This window comes from Dipodomys spectabilis, unplaced genomic scaffold (assembly GCF_019054845.1).
Source record: "Dipodomys spectabilis isolate Male_0828 unplaced genomic scaffold, ASM1905484v1 ptg000075l, whole genome shotgun sequence".
NCBI classification, from domain to species: Eukaryota; Metazoa; Chordata; class Mammalia; order Rodentia; family Heteromyidae; genus Dipodomys; species Dipodomys spectabilis.
In genome coordinates this window covers 14,151,357-14,171,452 of record NW_024870752.1, presented here as the reverse complement: position 1 = coordinate 14,171,452, position 20,096 = coordinate 14,151,357, and the positions used below count along the sequence as shown (strand labels likewise).

The 20,096-nt window shown below is 37.3% G+C and overlaps 1 protein-coding gene across 1 annotated transcript in view; it reads right to left on the bottom strand.

Annotated features, from left to right (window-relative positions):
- Positions 1–3,138: 3,138 nt before the first annotated feature.
- The window catches only part of LOC122110156 (propionyl-CoA carboxylase alpha chain, mitochondrial-like), a gene marked incomplete at its 3' end in the record, with an annotated part of 126,603 nt that continues 109,645 nt past the window's right edge, over positions 3,139–20,096 (bottom strand). The window contains exons 9-12 of the mRNA XM_042682655.1: positions 16,610–16,688; positions 10,907–11,009; positions 6,456–6,550; positions 3,139–3,317 (exon numbers count right to left, since the gene is read on the bottom strand). Coding sequence (XP_042538589.1) covers positions 3,139–3,317; positions 6,456–6,550; positions 10,907–11,009; positions 16,610–16,688 — 456 coding nt within the window. The remainder of the gene's footprint in view (positions 3,318–6,455; positions 6,551–10,906; positions 11,010–16,609; positions 16,689–20,096) is intronic.

Below are 20,096 nucleotides of genomic sequence, written 5' to 3'. Positions count from 1 at the left end.
ACACTGTGGCTCAAGTGGTAGAGCGCTCACCTTGAGCTGAAGAGCTGAGGGACAGCACCCAAGCCCAAGAATGCAGGGACAGTGCCTGACAATCTCACCAAAAATAGCCAGATAATGTGGGATAATAATTTTAAAGAGTTGGAAAAAAAAGTACTAACCAAATTAAGAATTCTAAGAAAAGTAACAATTGCCAACAAAAGAGATTTTGGCATAAGTAAATACCTAAACCCAAATTTAAGAATATTTAAATCCAAATATACTACGCCAGGCACAGTGGTATATTTGCAGTCCCAGCTGCTTGGAAGGCTGAAGCAGGAGAATCCCTTGAGCCCAGGAGTTTGAGGTTGCCCTGAAAACATAGTAGAACCCCATCTGGAAAAAAAAAAAAAAAGCTCTGCCATTCTATCAAAGATCAGAGCTTATGGTAGGCAACTTTCTATGGAGCAAATGGTCCAAGTATAAGAAATGGCTACAAAAATTATACATTACTTATGAAGAAATGTATAATATCTCAACACAGAGGAAGAGAATGAACAAAAAGATAACCATTAAGAAAACAGCAGAGCCTATCTTGGCTCAGATCTCTCACTAGGGAAAGAGTAGGACAATTAAAGAAACCTACTTTATGGTCACAAGGACTGACCAGAGGAAGCAGTAGTTAAACAGAAGTGCAGACAGCCATGGCTCTCAAAATGAACTTAGAGCTTCTACACCACATGTGGTCAGGACCTTGTGGAAGCTGCTGATGACTGCAAAATGGGTGCCCTCTCTGCGGAAATCGGTAGGCAGAGGGGATGAGGGCCAGCAAGTGCTAATGGCCAGCACGTGTCACGGGCCAGCAGTTCATGTTGCCATACCACATCCTGTGGAGCTGTCCACCAGGCCACTTCACCAAGAGGCCCAACATATTCTTTTAAGTACAGGACCTCCCGCTGTCAGAGAGGACTTCCCAGATAATCTTGGGGAACTAACGAACGGGGAGAACACCAAACCAAGAGACAGAGAAGAGGAAATATCCTTCCTGCCACTACTACCACCATTAACAAGGGTCCAGCAACAAGAAAGAAGAGTCCATTTCTGAGGAAGACACATAAGCATGAGGATGGAAATAGGAAACGGAAAAAAAAAAAAAATCACAATTAACAATGTATATAAAGGATAATCGTAGCATCCATAACAAAAAAATTCAAGCCTTGAGGCTGGGAAGGTGGCTCAGTGGTAGAGCACTTGCCTTGCATGCCTGAGGCCCTGGGTTCGATTCCTCAGCACCACATAAGCAAAAAGAAAAAAGCCGGAAGTGGTGCTGTGGCTCAAGTGGTAGAGCGCTAGCCTTGAGCTGAAGAGTTGAGGGACAGCGCCCAGGCCCAGAGTTCAGGCCCCACGACCAGACCAAAAAAAAAAAAAAAATTCAAGCCTTACTCAGCTTCTGTCTGGGGTGACTCAATATTCCCTTGCAAGCCCCACTAACCACTTAAAGAAGAGATGAGCCCATTTGGGAGCATAAGCATGATTTATTTCAGCCTCTACTATTAGCTGTCTACTACCCACCCAGACCAGTACCAGGAAAGCACTCATCTATTTATGCCATGGTACACCAAATGTGTTTTAGAAATGGTGTACTAGATTGAGTAGAATTTCCTGAACATTCATGTCCACCCAGAACCTACGGGTGGGACCTTATTTGGAAATAGAGTCTTAGCAGAAGTAAATAAGGTAAGGTGACACTAGAGTGATCACTAAGTCCATATAACTGATGTCCTTATAGAAAAAGAGAAAAGGAAACTACTGTGCACTGGAGGTGCACAGATGACAATGAAAAACTTAGGCTGCCACAAACCAAAGAGAAACCAAGGAGTAACCAGGACTGTTAGCCATCACCACAAACCAGGAGAGGCCTGTAAGATTCCCTAAGGGTACCCATGATGTGAGACTTTGAAACCCTAAACTGTGAGACAAAAACCTGTTGTGTTTAACTACCCAGTTTACGATCATTCATTCTGATATGATCATTATGATATGATCCCATCCATTTAAATTTTTTTAAAGATAAGGGAACAGACAAAACTTATGTGCTCATAATTCAAAGGAAGAACTATATGGGGACCCAAAAAACTGTTAAAAATTCAGTCAGAATAGGAGACAATTCTAGAAAAGATGAAGGAGAATAACTAAAAGGGAGAAGGAAGAAGAGGAAGAAGGGAAGGAATAAGAAGGAGAAGACAAGGGAGAAGAGAAAGAAGAAAAGAGAGGGGGAGGACTGGGAAGGTAGCTCAGTGGTAGAGCGCTTGCCTTGCATGCCTGAGGCCCTGTGTTCGATTCCTCAGCACCACATCAGCAAAAAAAAAAAGCCAGAAGTGGCGCTGTGGCTCAAGTGGTAAAGCGCTGGCCTTGAGCTGAAGAGCTGAGGGACAGTGCCCAGGCCCAGCGTCCAGGCCGGGACCCAAAAAAAAAAAAAAAAAAAAAAGAAAAGAGAGGAGGAGGAGGAAGAGTAACAGCTGTAGATGCACTAACTTCATAATTCTAGATACAGTTGATAGCTGAATGGTTTTTTTGCTTTAAGCTAATTTATTCAACAATTCACTTAGGTACTGTGTATTATTCTGAATGTGTGCAATTCATGTTTTAAATAGGAGAATAAAAGGAAAAATAAAGGGAAGAAAGCCACCTGTCTTAGCACCTACTTGACTGGAACTAATAAAGTACATCTTCAAGACTACAGACTGCCACTAGATTTCTCTAACTCAGCCAGAGGTAGCAAAACTCAACTACTTAGCTGTAGGAGTCAGTCTCAGGAGTCTATCCTAGGTTTCCTCCCTTCTTCCAGTCTTTACAAAATCTGCAATCACTTAATTCCCTTCTGTTCATAATATCTACAGTAGCTTCTCTTCACAGAAAATGAATCCTTGCAAATACAGTTCAGTCTGAAAGGTTTAAAACCAAACCAAAGGAGAATTTAACACAAACTATTAATAGTAACAAAGCAGAAGGGCTAGACATTGACCTTTAAATTCACAGGACACATCTCTCCCCTTTGACAGATGCCTGCATAATAATAAAAACTAGATGTTTACTTAAGTTCTGAAGCCAATTTTTAACTTTATTAAAAGGGTGGGTAAGGAGGGGTAAAGCCAGAAGTACAGAGAAGAACAGACACTGCTGCTGTTACCTGGAGTCTCGTATTCATTTCCAAGAAGTAAAAATTCTTCCTCGAGTCTACAAGAAACTCCACAGTTCCAGCAGAGGAATATTTCACCGCTTTGGCAAGAGCCACGGCTTGTTCTCCCATTGCTCTTCGAGTCTTAGGATCCAAAAAAGTGCTGTAAATACAAAAAGCTCCAGTCTGCACTTAGAACAAAAATCAAGATATGCTTTATGTGCACTATACAAAATTTCCTTGCTCAACTTAAGAGTTCATAATGTTATGTTTTTCTATGCTATTTGCCCATTTCTCTACTAGGCTCATCTTTTTTCTTCTTCTTTTTTTTTTTTTTTTGGGGGGGGGGGGTCCAGTCATGGGGCCTGAACTCTGGGCCTGGGCACTGTCCCTCAGCTCTTCAGCTCAAGGCTAGTGCTCACCACTTGAGCCACAGTGCCACTTCCGGCTTTTTCTTTTTGCTTATGTGGTGCTGAGGAATCAAACCCAGGGCCTCATGCATGCAAGGTAAGCGCTCTACCACTGAGCCACTTTCCCTGCCTTTTTTTTTTCTTCTTTTTTTTTTTAATTGTGAAAATACTGTACAGAGGGATTACAATTACATGGGCAAGGTAATGAGTGCATTTCTTTTCTTTTCTTTTCTTTTCTTTTTTGTCGGTTGTGGGGCTTGAACTCTGAGCTTGGGCGCAATCCCTCAGCTCTTCAGCTCAAAGTGAGCGCTCTACTGCTTGAGCCACAGAGCCACTTCCGGTTTTCTAGTGGTTTATTGGAGATAAGAGTCTTACGACTTTCCTTGCCCGGGCTGGCTTTGAACCATGATCCTCAGATCTCAGCCTCCTGAGTAGCTAGAATTACAGGCGTGCACCACCGGCACCCCGGCATGACTGTATTTCTTATCAAGCATTGTTGACTCCTCCTTTGTTTCCCCTTTCCACACCTTCCCATCTCCCCTCCCACCCCTTCTCCACCTCCTCCCCCACTGTGCCAAAGATGTATAGTTCATTTTCGACATAAGATCTTGTACATCTCATTACTGCAATGGGTCCACCTGTATCCCTATTTTAAAAATTGGTTTTTTCCCTTCCCTCCACATATACCAACATCAAATACAGTGAAAAGGGTTATACCGTGGGGGAGGGACATACAAAGCAACAAAGAAATATCTTATAAATATGTTAGACACAATAGCAAGAAAGAAAAAATATTTGAGTCCTTAACTTGGGGTTCATTTCGCTTAACATCAAGTTATCTGACCATTTTTGCTTGTCTCAGACATATACTAGTTATTGCAAATAAGGCAATGTCATTCTTTCTGATGGAGGCATAGAATTCCATTGTGTATATATACCACATTTTCTTGATCCATTCATCTAATGAGAGGCATCTGGGTGGGTTCCATATCTTAGCTATGGTAAATAATGCTGCAATAAACATAGTCATGCTGGTAGCTTTAGTATGGTCTTGTTTGTGATCATTTGGGTAAATGCCCAAAAGTGGGATTGCTGGGTCATAGGGGAGCTCTGTGTGGAGTTCTTTGAGGAACTACCATACTGCTTGACATTCCCACCAACAATGGTAGGGTTCCCTTCTGGCCACATCCTCTCCAGCATTTGTTGTTATTAGAGTTCTTGATTATAGTCATTCTAACTGGGGTGAGGTGGTATCTCAATGTTGTTTTGATTTGCATTTCTTTTATGGCTAGGGAGGTTGAGCATTTCTGCATGTGTCTATTTGCCATCCTTCTTTCCTCTTCAAAGAAGTTTGTCTTTAAGTCTTTAGCCCACTTATTTATTGGGCAGTTGTTTCTTTGAAGATTTGTTGTTGGAGGATTTAATTTTTGAGTTTCAAGTATATTTTAGATATGAGACCCTTGTCCATTGAATGACTAGTGAAGATCTTCTCCCAATCCGTGAGCTTTCTATTGATCTTTGCCATGCAGAAGCTCTCCAATTTCATGCAATCCCATTTGTCCAACCTTTCTTTGATTTGTTGTGTTTCTGAATCTCTTTTAAGAAAATTTCGGCCTCTGCCAAGAAGAACTAGGCTCATTCTTTTTTTTCTTCCTTTCTTCCTAAATCCTGGGCCTACATAGGCCTACGCCATGAGACAAAGAGGGTATCATTCCACATTAGCTGCATTGGGATGTTCTTCACATAATGGTAGCTGGCTTTAACAGTAAATATCCCGAAACACAGTAAGTAAAAGATGTGAGTTTCATAAGGCCTGCACCAGTCACTGTTTCTGCACCACTTCAATGTATTCTATTCAAGCAGTCACAGGATGCAGAATCAAGTAAAGGTAACATAGCTCCTTCCCTTAATCACTCAGTGAGAGTATCAAAGGATTTGAAGACCCTATTCTAAACCAAAATAGGATTTAATTTTAATAGTGCCCTACGATGAAAAGCTCATTCATATTTATATCTTCTCTTTTTAAAAACTGTACACATGTTTTATCAAGGGATTCTGGCTATAATTAAAGCTACCATTAGATATACTGTGCCTGCTAATTCAAAACAACTCTGTACGTTCAACTGGGAATTTTAAGAACAAAAAGAATACCAGAATATTTACAAATACAAGGAGGAATCAACTTGAAAGTGGAGAATTCATTAAATGGAAACACAAGCAGGGCACCAGCAGCTTACAGGCGTAATCTTATCTACTTAGGAGGCTGAGATCTAAAGATAGCAGTTCAAAGCCATCCCAAGCAGGAAAAGTCTATTAGACTCTTATCTCCAATTAATCTCAGAAAAAGAGATTGTTGGTGCTGTGGCTCAAGTGGTAGAGTGCTAACCTTGAGCACAAGGAGCTCAGGGACAGTGCCCAGGCCCAGAATTCAAGTCCTAGGATCTGAAAAAAAAAAAAAAATTGCAAAACAAAGCACATGGAAGGTGGCCTAGAGAAGTACCAAAGTTGCTCTTTCTACCAGCATTCTACCAAGGAATTTTCAAAAATTACACCCCTTAGGTCCTTCCAGGAAAAATTCAGGACCTACTTTATGAAACCTTTACTACTAAGAACATGGAAGATATACAACCCAGAAAGATCACAAAACACTAGCAGTTTTTACACTATCTCAAAGCTGGTACAAATCATAGATGATTGTCTAACCAACTTTGTAGTAACAATCTACTTTTCTTTTATGTACTAATATACTAAGGAAAATAATTAATAAATCCTTAATTTAAAAAATAGACATTAGAAGAGTCTATATAAGGCAATTTTAGCCACTAAAAGTTTTTTAATCTAGAAAATAGAAGCATGTTATATTATAAATGTTCATCAGGAAGGACTCTTACCTTGGGGCTTCCTCCACCACCTTCTGATTTCTTCTCTGAATTGAACACTCTCGTTCATTAATCCACAAGGCATTTCCATGTTTATCACCTAAAACCTGAGAATATTATCTTTTGAAAAACTCATAGATGGGCTGGGAAGGTGGCTCAGTGGTAGAGCGCTTGCCTTGCATGCTCGAGGCCCTGGGTTCGATTCCTCAGCAGCACATAAGCAAAAAAAGAAAAAAGCCGGAAGTGGTGCTCTGGCTCAAGTGGTAGAGCACTAGCCTTGAGCTGAAGAACTGAGGGACAGCGCCCAGGCCCAGAGTTCAGGCCCTATGACCGGGAAAGAAAGAAAGAAAGAAAGAAAGAAAGAAAGAAAGAAAGAAAGGAAGGAAGGAAGGAAGGAAGGAAGGAAGGAAGGAAGGAAGGAAGGAAGGAAGGAAGGAAGGAAGAAAGAAAGAAAGAAAGAAAGAAAGAAAGAAAGAAAGAAAGAAAGAAAGAAAGAAAGAAATTAAGAAAGGAAGGAAGAAAGAAAGGAAGGAAGGAAGGAAGGAAGGAAGGAAGGAAGGAGAGAGAGAAAGAGACAGAGAGAGAAAGAAAGAAAGAGAGAAAGAAAGAGAGAGAGAGAAAGAAAGGAGAGAAAGAAAAAAGAAAGAAAGAAGAGAGAAAAAGAGAGAGAGAGAAAGAAAGAAAGAGAGAAAAAAAGAGAGAAAGAAAGAAGAGAGAGAGAGAGAAAGAAAGAGACAGAGAAAGAAAGAGAGAGAGAGAAAGAAAGAGAGAAAGAAGGAAAGAAAGAAAGAAAGAGAGAGAAGGAAAGAAAGAAGAAAAACACATAGACATAACAACTGAGTAAGCGTGCCTAGTTAACATTTTCCCAGAAACATCTCTTGGTTTGTAATATTCAAACCTCATTGAACAAACATACCTCTCAAAACATTCTTTAGGTTAATGTTAAAAGACCGTCTCTTCAACAAAAGGTGCTGGGAAAACTTAGCCACATGTAGAAAACTAAAACTAAATGCTATCTCTTCCTTGTACAAAAATAAATTCAAAATGGACCAAAGACTGCAATGTAAGATCTGAAATTTTTGAAGCTACTACAGAAAAATAGAGAAAACACTTGAAGGGTATTGGAAACAATTTCTGAGTAAAACCTTACTTGCTTAGGAAATAAGAGCAGAAACTGAGAAATAGAATTACATCAACTTAAAGGCTTTGGCACAACAAAGGAAAAAACACTAGAATGAAGAGATGACCTTCAGAATGAGAGAATATCTTCATCAAATATTCATCAGACAAAATATCATTATCCAGAATATATAAAGTGCTTCAAAAGTCAAATACCAGGCCGGGTGCCGGTGGCTCACACCTGTCATCCTAGCTACGTAGGAGGCTGAGACCTGAGGATTGCGGGTCAAAGCCACTCTGGGCAGAAAAATGAGACTCTGATCTCCAATAAACTACTCAAAAGAGCCAAAAGTAGGACTATGGATCAAGTGGCAGAGCATTAGCCTTAAGAACAAAGAGGCTCAGGGACAGAGGCTAGACCCTGAGTTCAAGTCCCAGGAGCAGCAAAAAAAAAAAAGTCAAATACCAGAAGAATTAAAAATCCAATCAATAAGTGGGCAAATGAACTAAACAAACATTTCTCAAAAGAAGCACAAATGGACAATAAATGTTTAAAGGTGTGTTCAACATTTTTAGCCATGAAGGAAATGTAAATCAAAGTGACAATGAGAGTCCATCTCTCAATTTCTTGATGAAGAATGGTCTTCATCAAGAAAAGAACAAACACTGGTAAGAATGTAGGGGTTGGAGAGAACCACCCCTTACATACTGTTGGTGGGAATGTAGGCTAGTGCAACTGCTTGGAAACCAGAGTGGAAGTTTCTCAAAAAAACTGTCATACAATTTATACAGTACTGTCATACAATTGTGCAGTACGGTGAGTTATCACTCCTGAGCATTTATCTAGAAGAAATGTAAGGAAGTCCACGATAAAGACCCTTGCAGAGCCCCAGCACTTCACAAGAGTCAAACTATGGATTCTTCTAAGTACCCAACAGGTGAATGGATAAATAAAATGTGGGCCAAAAATACACAATGAAATATTAGTAAACCATAAAGAAGAATGAAATTATGTATTTGCAGGAAGATGGTTGGAATTGGAAATCATCATGTTAAGTGAAATAATACAGACTAAGAAAGACAAACATTGTGTGTTCTCTGTAATATGTACAATCTAGGTTTTTTGTTGTTTTTTTTTTTAAAAAAAAGGGGGGGGGGAATGTCATGATTATAGAACAGGGACTTTTTCAGGAAAGGAAAATAGTTGATGAAGTGTAAACAGATTAGATTTTAGTGAAAGTACCTTATAGGCATGGATCAAAATAGAATAATTAAACATATGAACGACTGGTTTAAAATAGTTAATTGGCTTAAAAGAGCAATTTACAAGGTAAATTTAATGAAAGTACTTTATATACATGTATGAAAATTTAATATATATTAATTTCAAAAAGATATAATGAAAACAAAAAGACAGGAAGGAATAACACTCATGGAAAATCTCAATGGCATGATGTTATGTGAAAAAAAGCCAGATACAAGTTTAACATTATACTTGTCTAACATGATTAAGTATACTGTCTACATGAACTTTTTGGTGTTTTTTTGTTTTTTTTTTTTAATGACACCGGTGATCAAACTTAAGAAAGAGTCTCACAAATGCTAGGCAAGTCTTCAACCACTGAGTTACTCCTTTTGCTTCATAGATTAATTTTGTGTTCTAAAACTTTATACAGAGATAGAAAAATAAGCAAGTATTAGAATAGTTGCCTAGTATGCAGAAGGCCCTAGATTCAGCCCCAAAAACAAAACAAAAATCTAATCTTATGTTAGATGTCAGAATAGCAGTTATTAATATTAGACAAGGAAAGGGATCTACTGGGAAGTAGTGTGATTAAACTGTTTTGCTTAATAAAAAAAATTTATATCTAGACGTACATGACTGCTACATATGTATGTATATATATGTTTTTCTGAATTATACAATTAAGACTTTTCTATTTTATCATATGTAAGTAGCATTGCAAATTAGAAATTCTGAAAACAAAAAACCCACAAAATTAAAACTTGCTAGCCTCAGATAGAAACTCTATAAACTCAATGGTTCAGAACTACCAACTGATGCTATCTGTTTCCATGCATTTTTTCACTCTGAAAAATTTGAAAAGCTGGGCTGGGAAGTGGCTCAGTGGTAGAGCGCTTGCCTTGCATGCCTGAGGCCCTGGGTTCGATTCCTCAGCACCACATAAGCAAAAAGAAAAAAGCTGGAAGTGGCACTGTGGCTCAAGTGGTAGAGTGCTAGCCTTTGGCTGAAGAGTTGAGGGACAGAGCCCAGGCCCAGAGTTCAGGCCCCACAACCAGACCCCAAAAAAAAACAAAAAAAAAATTTTTTTTTAAATCTACATGAACATTGTCTATCAAGAAATGATAGCTGGGGCTGGGAAGGTGGCTCAGTGGTAGAGCGCTTGCCTCGCATGCCTGAGGCCCTGGGTTCAATTTCTCAGCACCCCATAAGCAAAAAGAAAAAAGCCGGAAGTGGCACTGTGGCTCAAGTGGTAGAGCGCTAGCCTTGAGCTGAAGAGCTGAGGGACAGCGCCCAGGCCCAGAGTTCAGGCCCCATGACCGGACCCAAAAAAAAAAAAAAGAAATGATAGCTATGTAAAGTTACCAAATATAGTACTACTTTATGTCCCCAGCAGAAGGGACATCACCTTTCCATTAGTTTTTCTGATTCTCTATTCACACCAAATTAACTTTAAAAGTTTACTTAAAACTCAATAGTTTCTAATTTGATATTCATCTCCTATAAGTTTTAAGTGTTGCATACCAATTCATAGTCATCATTTGAAAATTAGCATGAAAGTATTTCTGACAAATAAAAAAAGCAGAATTGTCTGCTGTGTTTTGCTAAAATACACACCCACAACCACTATAAAAATTGGACTACATTTTAATCTGAAAAGAAAAAATGAGTTACTCATCTCTAATATCAAGCTCACAACAAAATGCCTATTGCAGTGAGGCACAGATATGTGAGGACCTAAAATAATATGAGAGTCCAGGTTAGGACTTCTTTTCTTTTAAAAATGTCCCAGAATGGCTCAGTCCTCAAAGACACTACATGATTCTCTAGCTGAAATATATTTGTCTATTCAGATAGCTTAGAATGACTTTTCTTTAGGGGTTAGGTTTTTATCCATTCCCATCTGAATCAACATCCTAGCATTTCAACAAAAATATACCAAATTCCAAAAGCCTATGTCTAATCTATTTTTACTTATTCAAACATCCCCAAAGAATTGATAAAATCATTTTATATAGATAAAAGGATGCATTTCTCGTAAGATTAAATGATACTACTTAAAAGTCCTAATAATTACAAAGTAATTTAAAAACATACCAACCTGGATTTCTATATGACGAGGGTTATCAATAAATTTTTCTATTAGTAGCCTATCATCACCAAAACTAGAAGCAGCTTCTTGAGATGAAAATCTAAAACCATCCCTGTAAAGCAAAAAGGAAGAACAATCAGAATAATAAAACAAATACAGTCCTCATTTTATAAAGAAAACAAAAACAAATATTTACATTAGCTTACACTGGAACAGAGCAGAAATAGACTTGATCAATGTACAGATGAGTGAATTAATTTTAATTTTAATGTAATTCTCCCACTTAATAGCCTTGTGAGTTGGAGTGAGATATTTAATTTACTTAATCAGAGATTTTCTACTGAAAGAGAATATTAACATTTTGCACTCTTTTTGTTGTTGTTGTTGTTGTTGTTGTTGTTGGTCATGGGGCTTACACTCTGGACCTGGACTCTGTTCCTTGGCTTTTTAGCTCAAGGCGAGTGCTCTACAACCTGGGCCACAGTGTCACTTTTGGTTTTCTGGAGATAAGAGTCTCACAGACTTTCCTGCCCACGCTAGCTTTGAACTGCAATCCTCAGATCTCAGCCTCCTGAGTGGCTAGGATTACTAGTGCCCAGCCTTTTTTCACTAATTTTAAGTAACACTAACAAAAGAATATAAAAATGCACATTCATTTCTCAGAAGTTAGAAGATATAACAAAAGGTAAAGGGCCTGGTCAGCTGCACAACTGGCCCAGAACAACAACCAATGTAATTGTCAAGACTGAAAATACAGTTTGAAGATTCTCACAAGCATTTCCTGCCATTTTAAGTACATACTCTGACGTGTATTTGCCTCCACATACCCATACAGAGTATTACATCTTTATTTTCTTTAAAATGGACCAAAATAATTAGAGAAGAAATTTTTTATTATTTTTTAACAAATTTACATCACTTTTATGAAAATAAAATGGGCTTAGTCATTCCATTAAAAACTCAAACTTGGGGCTGGGAAGTTGGCTCAGTGGTAGAGCGCTTGCCTTGCATGCCTGAGGCCCTGGGTTCAATTCCTCAGCACCACATAAGCAAAAAGAAAAAAGCCGGAAGTGGTGCTGTGGCTCAAGTGGTAGAGCACTAGCCTTGAGCTGAAGAGCTGAGGGACAGCACTCAGGCCCAGAGTTCAGGCCCCATGACCGGACCCAAAAAACATAAAAAAATAAAAAATAAAAATAAAAACTCAAACTTACCTATAGGTAAAAAAAAATTGTTTTTAAGCCACTGGTGCATTAAGAATATAACATTTAAATTTTTTCTAGTTCTAATAAAGTTTATTTGCATTTGTATTTAACTTGTATTTTAAAATATTAAAACCAACTTCTCCTAATCCTTTCTTATACAAACAGACCATCTGGCAATATTAAAAATAACTATCTGTTTTTGTGCTGGAAACATATAATATTGCAGGTAAACACTTACTAGAAGACAAATTTCAAAAATGTTAACATAAGTCCTATTACAGCCACCTCAAGGAAAGTTATTACATATTCTTAGTCTTCTCTTACATTTTTGATTTAGGGAAATGGAGTCTATATCTCAGGAGACTGCAAACTTCAAAGAAACTAGAAGCAGAATGAATCATTGTTTCCAATGGCCATATAACCCACTTTTTATTAGATGGACTATAAAAAGAAAAACATAGTACTTTACACTTTGCCTCTGCTGTAATGATTGAGAACTTTGATTTTGCTTTCAAACCACGAACACCAAAAGCAAAAAAATCAAAGCTATCAAAATGTCTTTACAAATATTTGAAAATGTTACAGGCACATTTTTCAGGTAAAGGAAATTGTATTGAGAACATCCTATAGGGCTGGACATGCAGCTCGGTGGCAGAGCATGTGCTTCATATGTATGAAAGAGACCCTGGGTTCAATCCCCAGCACTACAAGCAAACAAAAAGCATCTTTTATTTCATTCAATTTATAACTCATTCAAATCATACAGGTTCGCTGGTCACCAAACATGTACCTATAGTTTAGGAACAGAAAACCAAAGTAAGAAACTGACCTCACAGTACCTACACAGTCTACTATATATATTCAAGTCCACAGACCTGGTTAATTTCATTCATACCACACATTTCACTTAAGAAGACGGCTACAGGACCACGTTCAACCACCTTCATGAGTCTCATCTCAATTCATTTTATATCAACATCAAATATTCTTTTTAAAATCTTCCTAATTATGTAAAGATGCCCACTTCCCTCAAAAAGCTCAGGAAAGATGTTACAAGATGAAAACACTTCTTTGAATAAAATGTTAAAAGCAACTAATGGAAACTCAATTTTACACTGCACCTAAAGAACTAAAGTATTTGTGGCTTATGCAAAAAGAAACTTCTTTATTGAGATAGGAGAAAAGAAGGAAGTGCATGAGCTATAGCATGATATAAATAGTGAATGATAATTATAAAAGATAGTATCTGGTGCTCACTGGACCATTCTCTCAATTCTTCTGTAGTTTTGATTTTTCCATATAAGCAAGGGATATAGTGTAACACATTAAAACAAAGAAAATATATTATTAAATCTAATGGTGCCACACTTGTGTTAATCTAAAAAAATTTCACAGTTTATCCAGCTAAACACAGTAATATTTTTAGATAGAAAAATGTGTATTACTATAAACTAGATAAATACCTTTTATAACAATGTGTCAAATTACTTGTCAAGAAAGGGTTATTTACCAAAGGAGGCCATATGAATGGGTATAGTGACTTCTGGAAATACTAAATTCTCAGTTAAAATTCACAGACCAAAAACAGCACAGCAAATCTTACCGGCAATAAACTTCTGAGTAACCTTGCCCATAAAATAATATGTTACTTGAAGCCAGGTCCTAAGAAACATAGGTCCCATGGTTTCCCTTATTTGCAAAATCTAGTATATGTGTGAGTCAAGCAGAAAAGGTCAGATAAGGTGACGTTAGGGAAATGAACCCTAAGATATGTATTCAAATGTTTTTTCTTTCGTGCGATTGTTTCTAACACATTTGTAAGATTATTTCTTTGTTGCTTTGTATGTCCCTCCCCCACAGTATAACCCCTGCTTTCACTGTATTTGATGTCAGTATAATTTGTGGAGGGGAAGGGGAAAAACAAATCGTTTAAATAGGGATACAGGTGGACCCATTGCAACAATGAGATGTACAAGTCGTTATGTCGAAAATGAACTTTACAACCTTGGGGGGGAGGGGAGGATTGGGTGGGGGGTGGGGGGTGGGGGAGGATGGGAAGGGATGGGAAGGGGCAACAAAGGAGGAGGCTACAATGCTTGATAAGAAATGTACTCATTATCTTGCCCATGTAATTGTAACCCCTCTGTACAGTATTTTCACAATAAAAAAAATAATAATGTGTTACTTAAAGTAGTCTGAAAAAATGTGGCATGAGGTTGTGTACCTGTTATCCAAGCTATGTGAGAGGCACAGATACAAGAATAAGTTCAAGGCAAGCTCCTAGAAGAACAATTAAGAACTTATCCAAAAACATAACTAAGCAAAAAAAGGGCTAGAGACATAGATCAAGTGGTAGGGCACCTGTCTAGCAAGTGGGAAGCCCTGAGTTCAAACCTCAGGACCATAGTAATAACAACGGCATCAATAATGCTCAAAGTGCTATCAAATGCGTGGGACCAAAAACAAAAACAAAAGCCAGAAGTGGAGCTGTTGCTAAAGTGACAGAGTACTAGTCAGCCTTGGCAATAGCAGCCTTGGCAATAACACTCAGGGACAGCTCTGTGTGTGTGTGTGTGTGTGTGTGTGTGTGTGTGTGTGTGTGTGTGTGTGTGTGTGTGTGTGTGTGTGTGTGTGTGTGTGTGTGTTAGTAATAGTAGTAGTTGTAGTAGCAGTAGTAGTAAGTAGGTTGGGAATATAGCCTCAGTGGTATAGTGCTTACCTAATATGAACATGGTCCGGAGTCTGATCTGTAGCACAGCAAATAAATACATGCACAGACACACATACATACATACATACATACATACATAAATATATGAATGAATGATTCTATAAATAAATGACTTTATTTATACTGAAATATAGACACCAAAATATTTCGGATAGTGGGGTGTCTTCTCACTCCTGTAATCCTAGCAACTCAGAAGATCTCAATATGAAGCCAGCCTAGGCAAAAAAGTATGCTAGATTCTATCTCCAAAATAACCAGCAAAAAGCCAGCCTAGCAGCATGGCTCAAGTGGTAGAGCACCAGCCTAGCAAACACATACCTGTGCATGTATATTTAGGATATAATTCTTGTAGTATTTTTTCCTAAATAATAAGCTCTAAAAACAGGTCTACTCATCATTACAACTTGAAGATCATTAATACCATAATGGTAGAAAAGAATATGTGAGGGGCTGGGAAGGTGGCTCAGTGGTAGAGTTCTTGCCTTGAGCTGAAGAGCTGAGGGACAGCGCCCAAGCCCAGAGTTCAGGCCCCACGACTGACCCAAAAAAAAAAAAAAAAAGAATATGTGAGTTTTCTAATAGTGAAAAGTTCCACAGATACTATTAGTTTGATTTGTTGCCATATTGGAGGAAATAGGAAATACCAGGTACAGGTTAAAGGAATATGTACATGTTTTGTTCACCCATATTCACGAACCTCTCCTAAATTTTATGTTTTCCTGAATTCAAAGTTAAAATCCTTGACTTAATTCATAAAATGAAAGAGAATGGATTTTTTCCATGGTTATTCATTGCTATATCTCTGAAACCTAACTAAACCATGAAGAAAGGAAGAGAAAGCAGAATTAATCATTTAGAAGACCAGATTACTTCTGGGTGGAGAAGACAAGAAAATCAAAAGGACATTAATAACCCCTTGGGTTTCATTCCATCTTCTCCAACAACAACATGGGTTTCTCCTGGGGCCAGATCTGAAAACAAAAAATACAAATGGGTCCAGGGCTCCCAAAAATCTTCTAATGTAGGCAGTTGCCTGAGTAACTATTTTCTAATTAATATGATGCCATCATGTACTATTTGTACATGACTTCCCTGAAACATTACTTTTAGCCAGGCATGGTAACACACACTTTACTCCCCACACTCAGACTGAGGCAAGAGAATCATGAGTCTGAAACCAGCCTGGGTTATATAATGAGATCCTATCTCAAAACAAACAAACCAATAAAAAGTTAATTTTGATTCTTAAAACTAGAAAGAAAAAACTCATTCTAAGCAAAGTAAAAGACATACAGTCACTTCAAACTCAGAAGGAAAAAAGATTTATTTCACACTATAAATTATCAAGGTGATTCACTATTGCTACGGATAGGAAAAGTAAGTACATACTGAGCCAGTACATAAACTCTCAATGAAACACAATTGTCTTTAAACTTAATTCAACTCTTTAGGCAATATTCTGAATTTTGCAGCCATAGGACTAAAAAATAGAATTGCAATGATAGTTTTTTTTTTCAAAACCCTGTAAAAACAAAAGGAAATATACATTGTTAATGAAAGAAAACTTCTAACAATCTTTCCATAATAAGATAGTCATCATCAAAATATAAATAAGGAAGGTTTCTGCATAGCATCCATTTTTCTCCCACTCTAAGGAGTAAAACTTAGATGGTTATTGTAATTACTCCGTTATGCTTTTGGTATCTGTTTACCTGTCAGTTTAATAAAACTCTGGTAACTGCAATTTTCATCAAAAATATATTTTGGACAGCCTCTCACCTGGTCTCTTCATCATTCCAAGCGATGCGCATGCCTTTCCCACCACCACCTGCTGAGGCCTTGATCATGACAGGGTAGCCTAACAGCAGGGAAGAACGAGACAGAAGTTCAGACTTTGATCATTTGGATGTATTAACATGACAACTGACCACATGTTCAATAACGAAGAAGAGGATAACTAATTTATTTAAAAGTTCCTTTCTTTAAAGTCAGAAAAACAACACCAGTGTAATGATTGTGTGTGTTTGTGTGTGTGTGTGTGTGTGTGTGTATACATATATTTTTATTCGTATTTTTTCAAAAGAAAAAAAAAGAGTACTGTGTCAAAAGAATGTGTTTTCCCTAGAAATAAAATAACTATATATTAATTATTTGGCAATGAATTTCAAAACTGAATTAGAAGGTAGAAGATATATTTCACATAACATGCATACACACACAAACATATGATGTCCAAAACTGCTGTTTACATGCCTAATAAATCCCCTTTTTTCCAAAAGTAAGATTTCCATGTACTTCCATTTGAGACATCATAGAAATTTCTTATGGCTCTTATTAGAAAGAATGGGCATGATGGTGTGAGAAAAAGTCAAATATGGCTGGAGCAGAAGATCCAGGGCTCACTAATAACCATGGAGCAGTAATTGAGTCCATCCATTCTCTCAGTTATCATAAAAATACGAAGCAAAATCCAAAATAAAGGGTATTTTCAGTTAAAGTTTTGAGAAGATAAAATCATGAAATTTTTATTTACAAGACTAGTTATAAAAAATTACTATGATTATATATCAAAAAAAGTTAGTATCTTTGGGAAAAGGATTCCTGGAAATTTGATAAAAATATTCATACATTTAATGCCATTTGTTAATGATTTCTCCTGAAGAAAAAAGCAATCAGTAAGACCTTAAAGGACTCTTCCTGGTCTGTGATTCTATGATAGCACTGTACTCTAGCTATAGGATCCTTAAAAAAGAAAAAAGGAAGAGAGGGGCTAAGTGTCACAGACCTTTGACCCTTTCACCACAAAACATCACCTTAAGTTCATAGTTAAAATAGAACTTGCTTCCAAAATATTTCAGAATTAAGTCAACTAAAAATATTTGCTCAGGTTTATGCAGAATAGCATTTTAAAACAATGCTAAGTACAGTGAGATGAACAAAGATAAATACCATATTGTTCTTACATTAAGGGCCTTAAAATCCTGGAAGAGAGGCAAAAGACCCAATAATTTCACCATTGGGACTGAAAAGAGCAAAGGATCTTCGGAAGGTTTGGAGAAAAGGAATTGGGATAAACATAATACAGGAAAGGTCATTTAAATGAACGATGAGCAGGATTTAAACATTTTGGTCAGGAAACATAGAAACAAAACAGAGATGAGGATACAAGACAAATTGAAGAAATGAGCAAAACTCATTTGAAGTACAGCCTATTTGCAGAATAGCAGAGAAAAAAAAAAGGAACTGAACACATAGACTGGGGGCTGAGTAAGGCAGACTTAGCATGCTTTCATCTTGAACCTTGTATATGCTCTTGTGTGATGTTTGATACTGTGGGAGGAGCTTTTCAAGAATGGGTTAAGAGAGAGAGAGAGAGAGAGAGAGAGAGAGAGAGAGGGAGAGAGAGAGAGAGTGTGTGTGTTTTGTCTCATTCTCTGCTTCTGCCTCATGATGAATCTCAAAATAAATGAATTAGACTGAAATTGGCAAAGAAAATTTAGCTGTGTTTTGAGACCTGAAGAATTCCTACTACAAATTCAAAAACTGCATACCTACAAAATCCTGTTTACAGCAATTTAAGGTCTTTTAAACTAATGAATCTGTATTTCTCTCCTATCAAAACAAAAACAAAAACAAAAGCCATGTCACCAATTCACAGACACAAATTATACATCCATGTAGCAGGAAACAGATGAATCCTAGTGTCCACATCCTCTGTCTCTATGGTGCTCTCATCGCCCTCTGAGGATGAGAACACTTCCAGAGTTTTTCACTCCAGTACTAATCTCAGTCATTTATTCTAGATCCTGCACTATACCATCATTTCTGAGTTGCAAAGTAAATGGAGAAACTGTTCTTGTTCACAAAATATATAAAATAATTATTAATAAGAAATAATTAAATGTCCAGAAAGGATGAGGTAATTAATGAATGAAACTATGTGTAAGAAAGTAACATTGCTTCCCAAAGAAAAAGGCAATGCAGTATTAAACCTGGTTACACCTATGAGCTAAAACAGCAACATTCTCAAGAAACATCTAACAAACCAAAATGAAAAGGCTGGGAGGGAAGGAGAAACTATGGAAGTTAGTGATTGTATCTAGTTTAATTTCTGAGCTGTATTCTGAAATCCTATAAAGGTTTGCTTTTTAGCCTGGTAAGTTACTGTTTTCCAGGTAGAAATTTCTTTTTTTTTTTAAAATACAGTGCTAGGGATTGAAGGCAATTGCTCCTCCCCAGCCCTCTGTCTCTCCAGTACTGAAATCATTTCTTTTGGCTAAAAGACTGCTTTAAAATAAAAAATAAAATCCCAGGATCCCAGTGCTATTTTAGAATTTCCTCGCCATTACTGTCCTCTCACTGTATGTCTTGTGCTACTGCCTCTTCACACCTCTACCTAGTCAGAGGTAACCTGCCTACTGACACTCCAACTCCAGCCTGAAGTTAACTTTAGCTTTGCCCAGTTAAAGAGAAAGGAATACTTACAAAATGGAACTTAACAAATCTGAATAGGTGGGGTGGGAGAGGTTAAGGAACTATAAGAATTTAGGTTATCAAAAGATTAAAATGGCTAGGCACCAGTGTCTCACATATGTCATCCTAGCTATTCTAGAGGCTGAGATCTGAGGACTGCAGTTCAAAGCCAGCCCATACAGGAAAGTCTATGAGACTCTTATCTCCAATCAACCACCAGAAAACCAGAAGTGGTACCGTGGCTCACAGTGGAAGGGCACTAGACTTGAGAGAAAAAGCTCAAGTACAGCACCCAGGCCCTGAGTTCAAGCCCTACAACCAAGAAAAAAAAATTGAAATGTTTCTATTCCTAACTGTGGACTCAACTTGCATGAGCTGAGCAGGTTTAATGCCAGGACAAGACATGCTCTCTGAGTTCCTTGCCTCCCAACAACCAGTGTGTCTTGCTTTTCCACCACAAAGAAAGCAATCTTCAGTCTAACTCTACTATCAAATTTTCACTCATTCATTTTAAAATGCATTTAATGAATATATATATATACATATAGTATATATTAAATATTGGATAATTTATAAAGTCCTCTTGTTTTCTGGTACCTATTACCTGATACACATACACCTAAATATATATATACATTTTATATGTATATATATATATATACATATACACATATATGCACACATATGTACACTGTATATACACATAAATTGTATATAAATATACATTGTCACTATATGTACATAATATATAATATATAAATATAATTGTAATATATAATAATATAATTATACA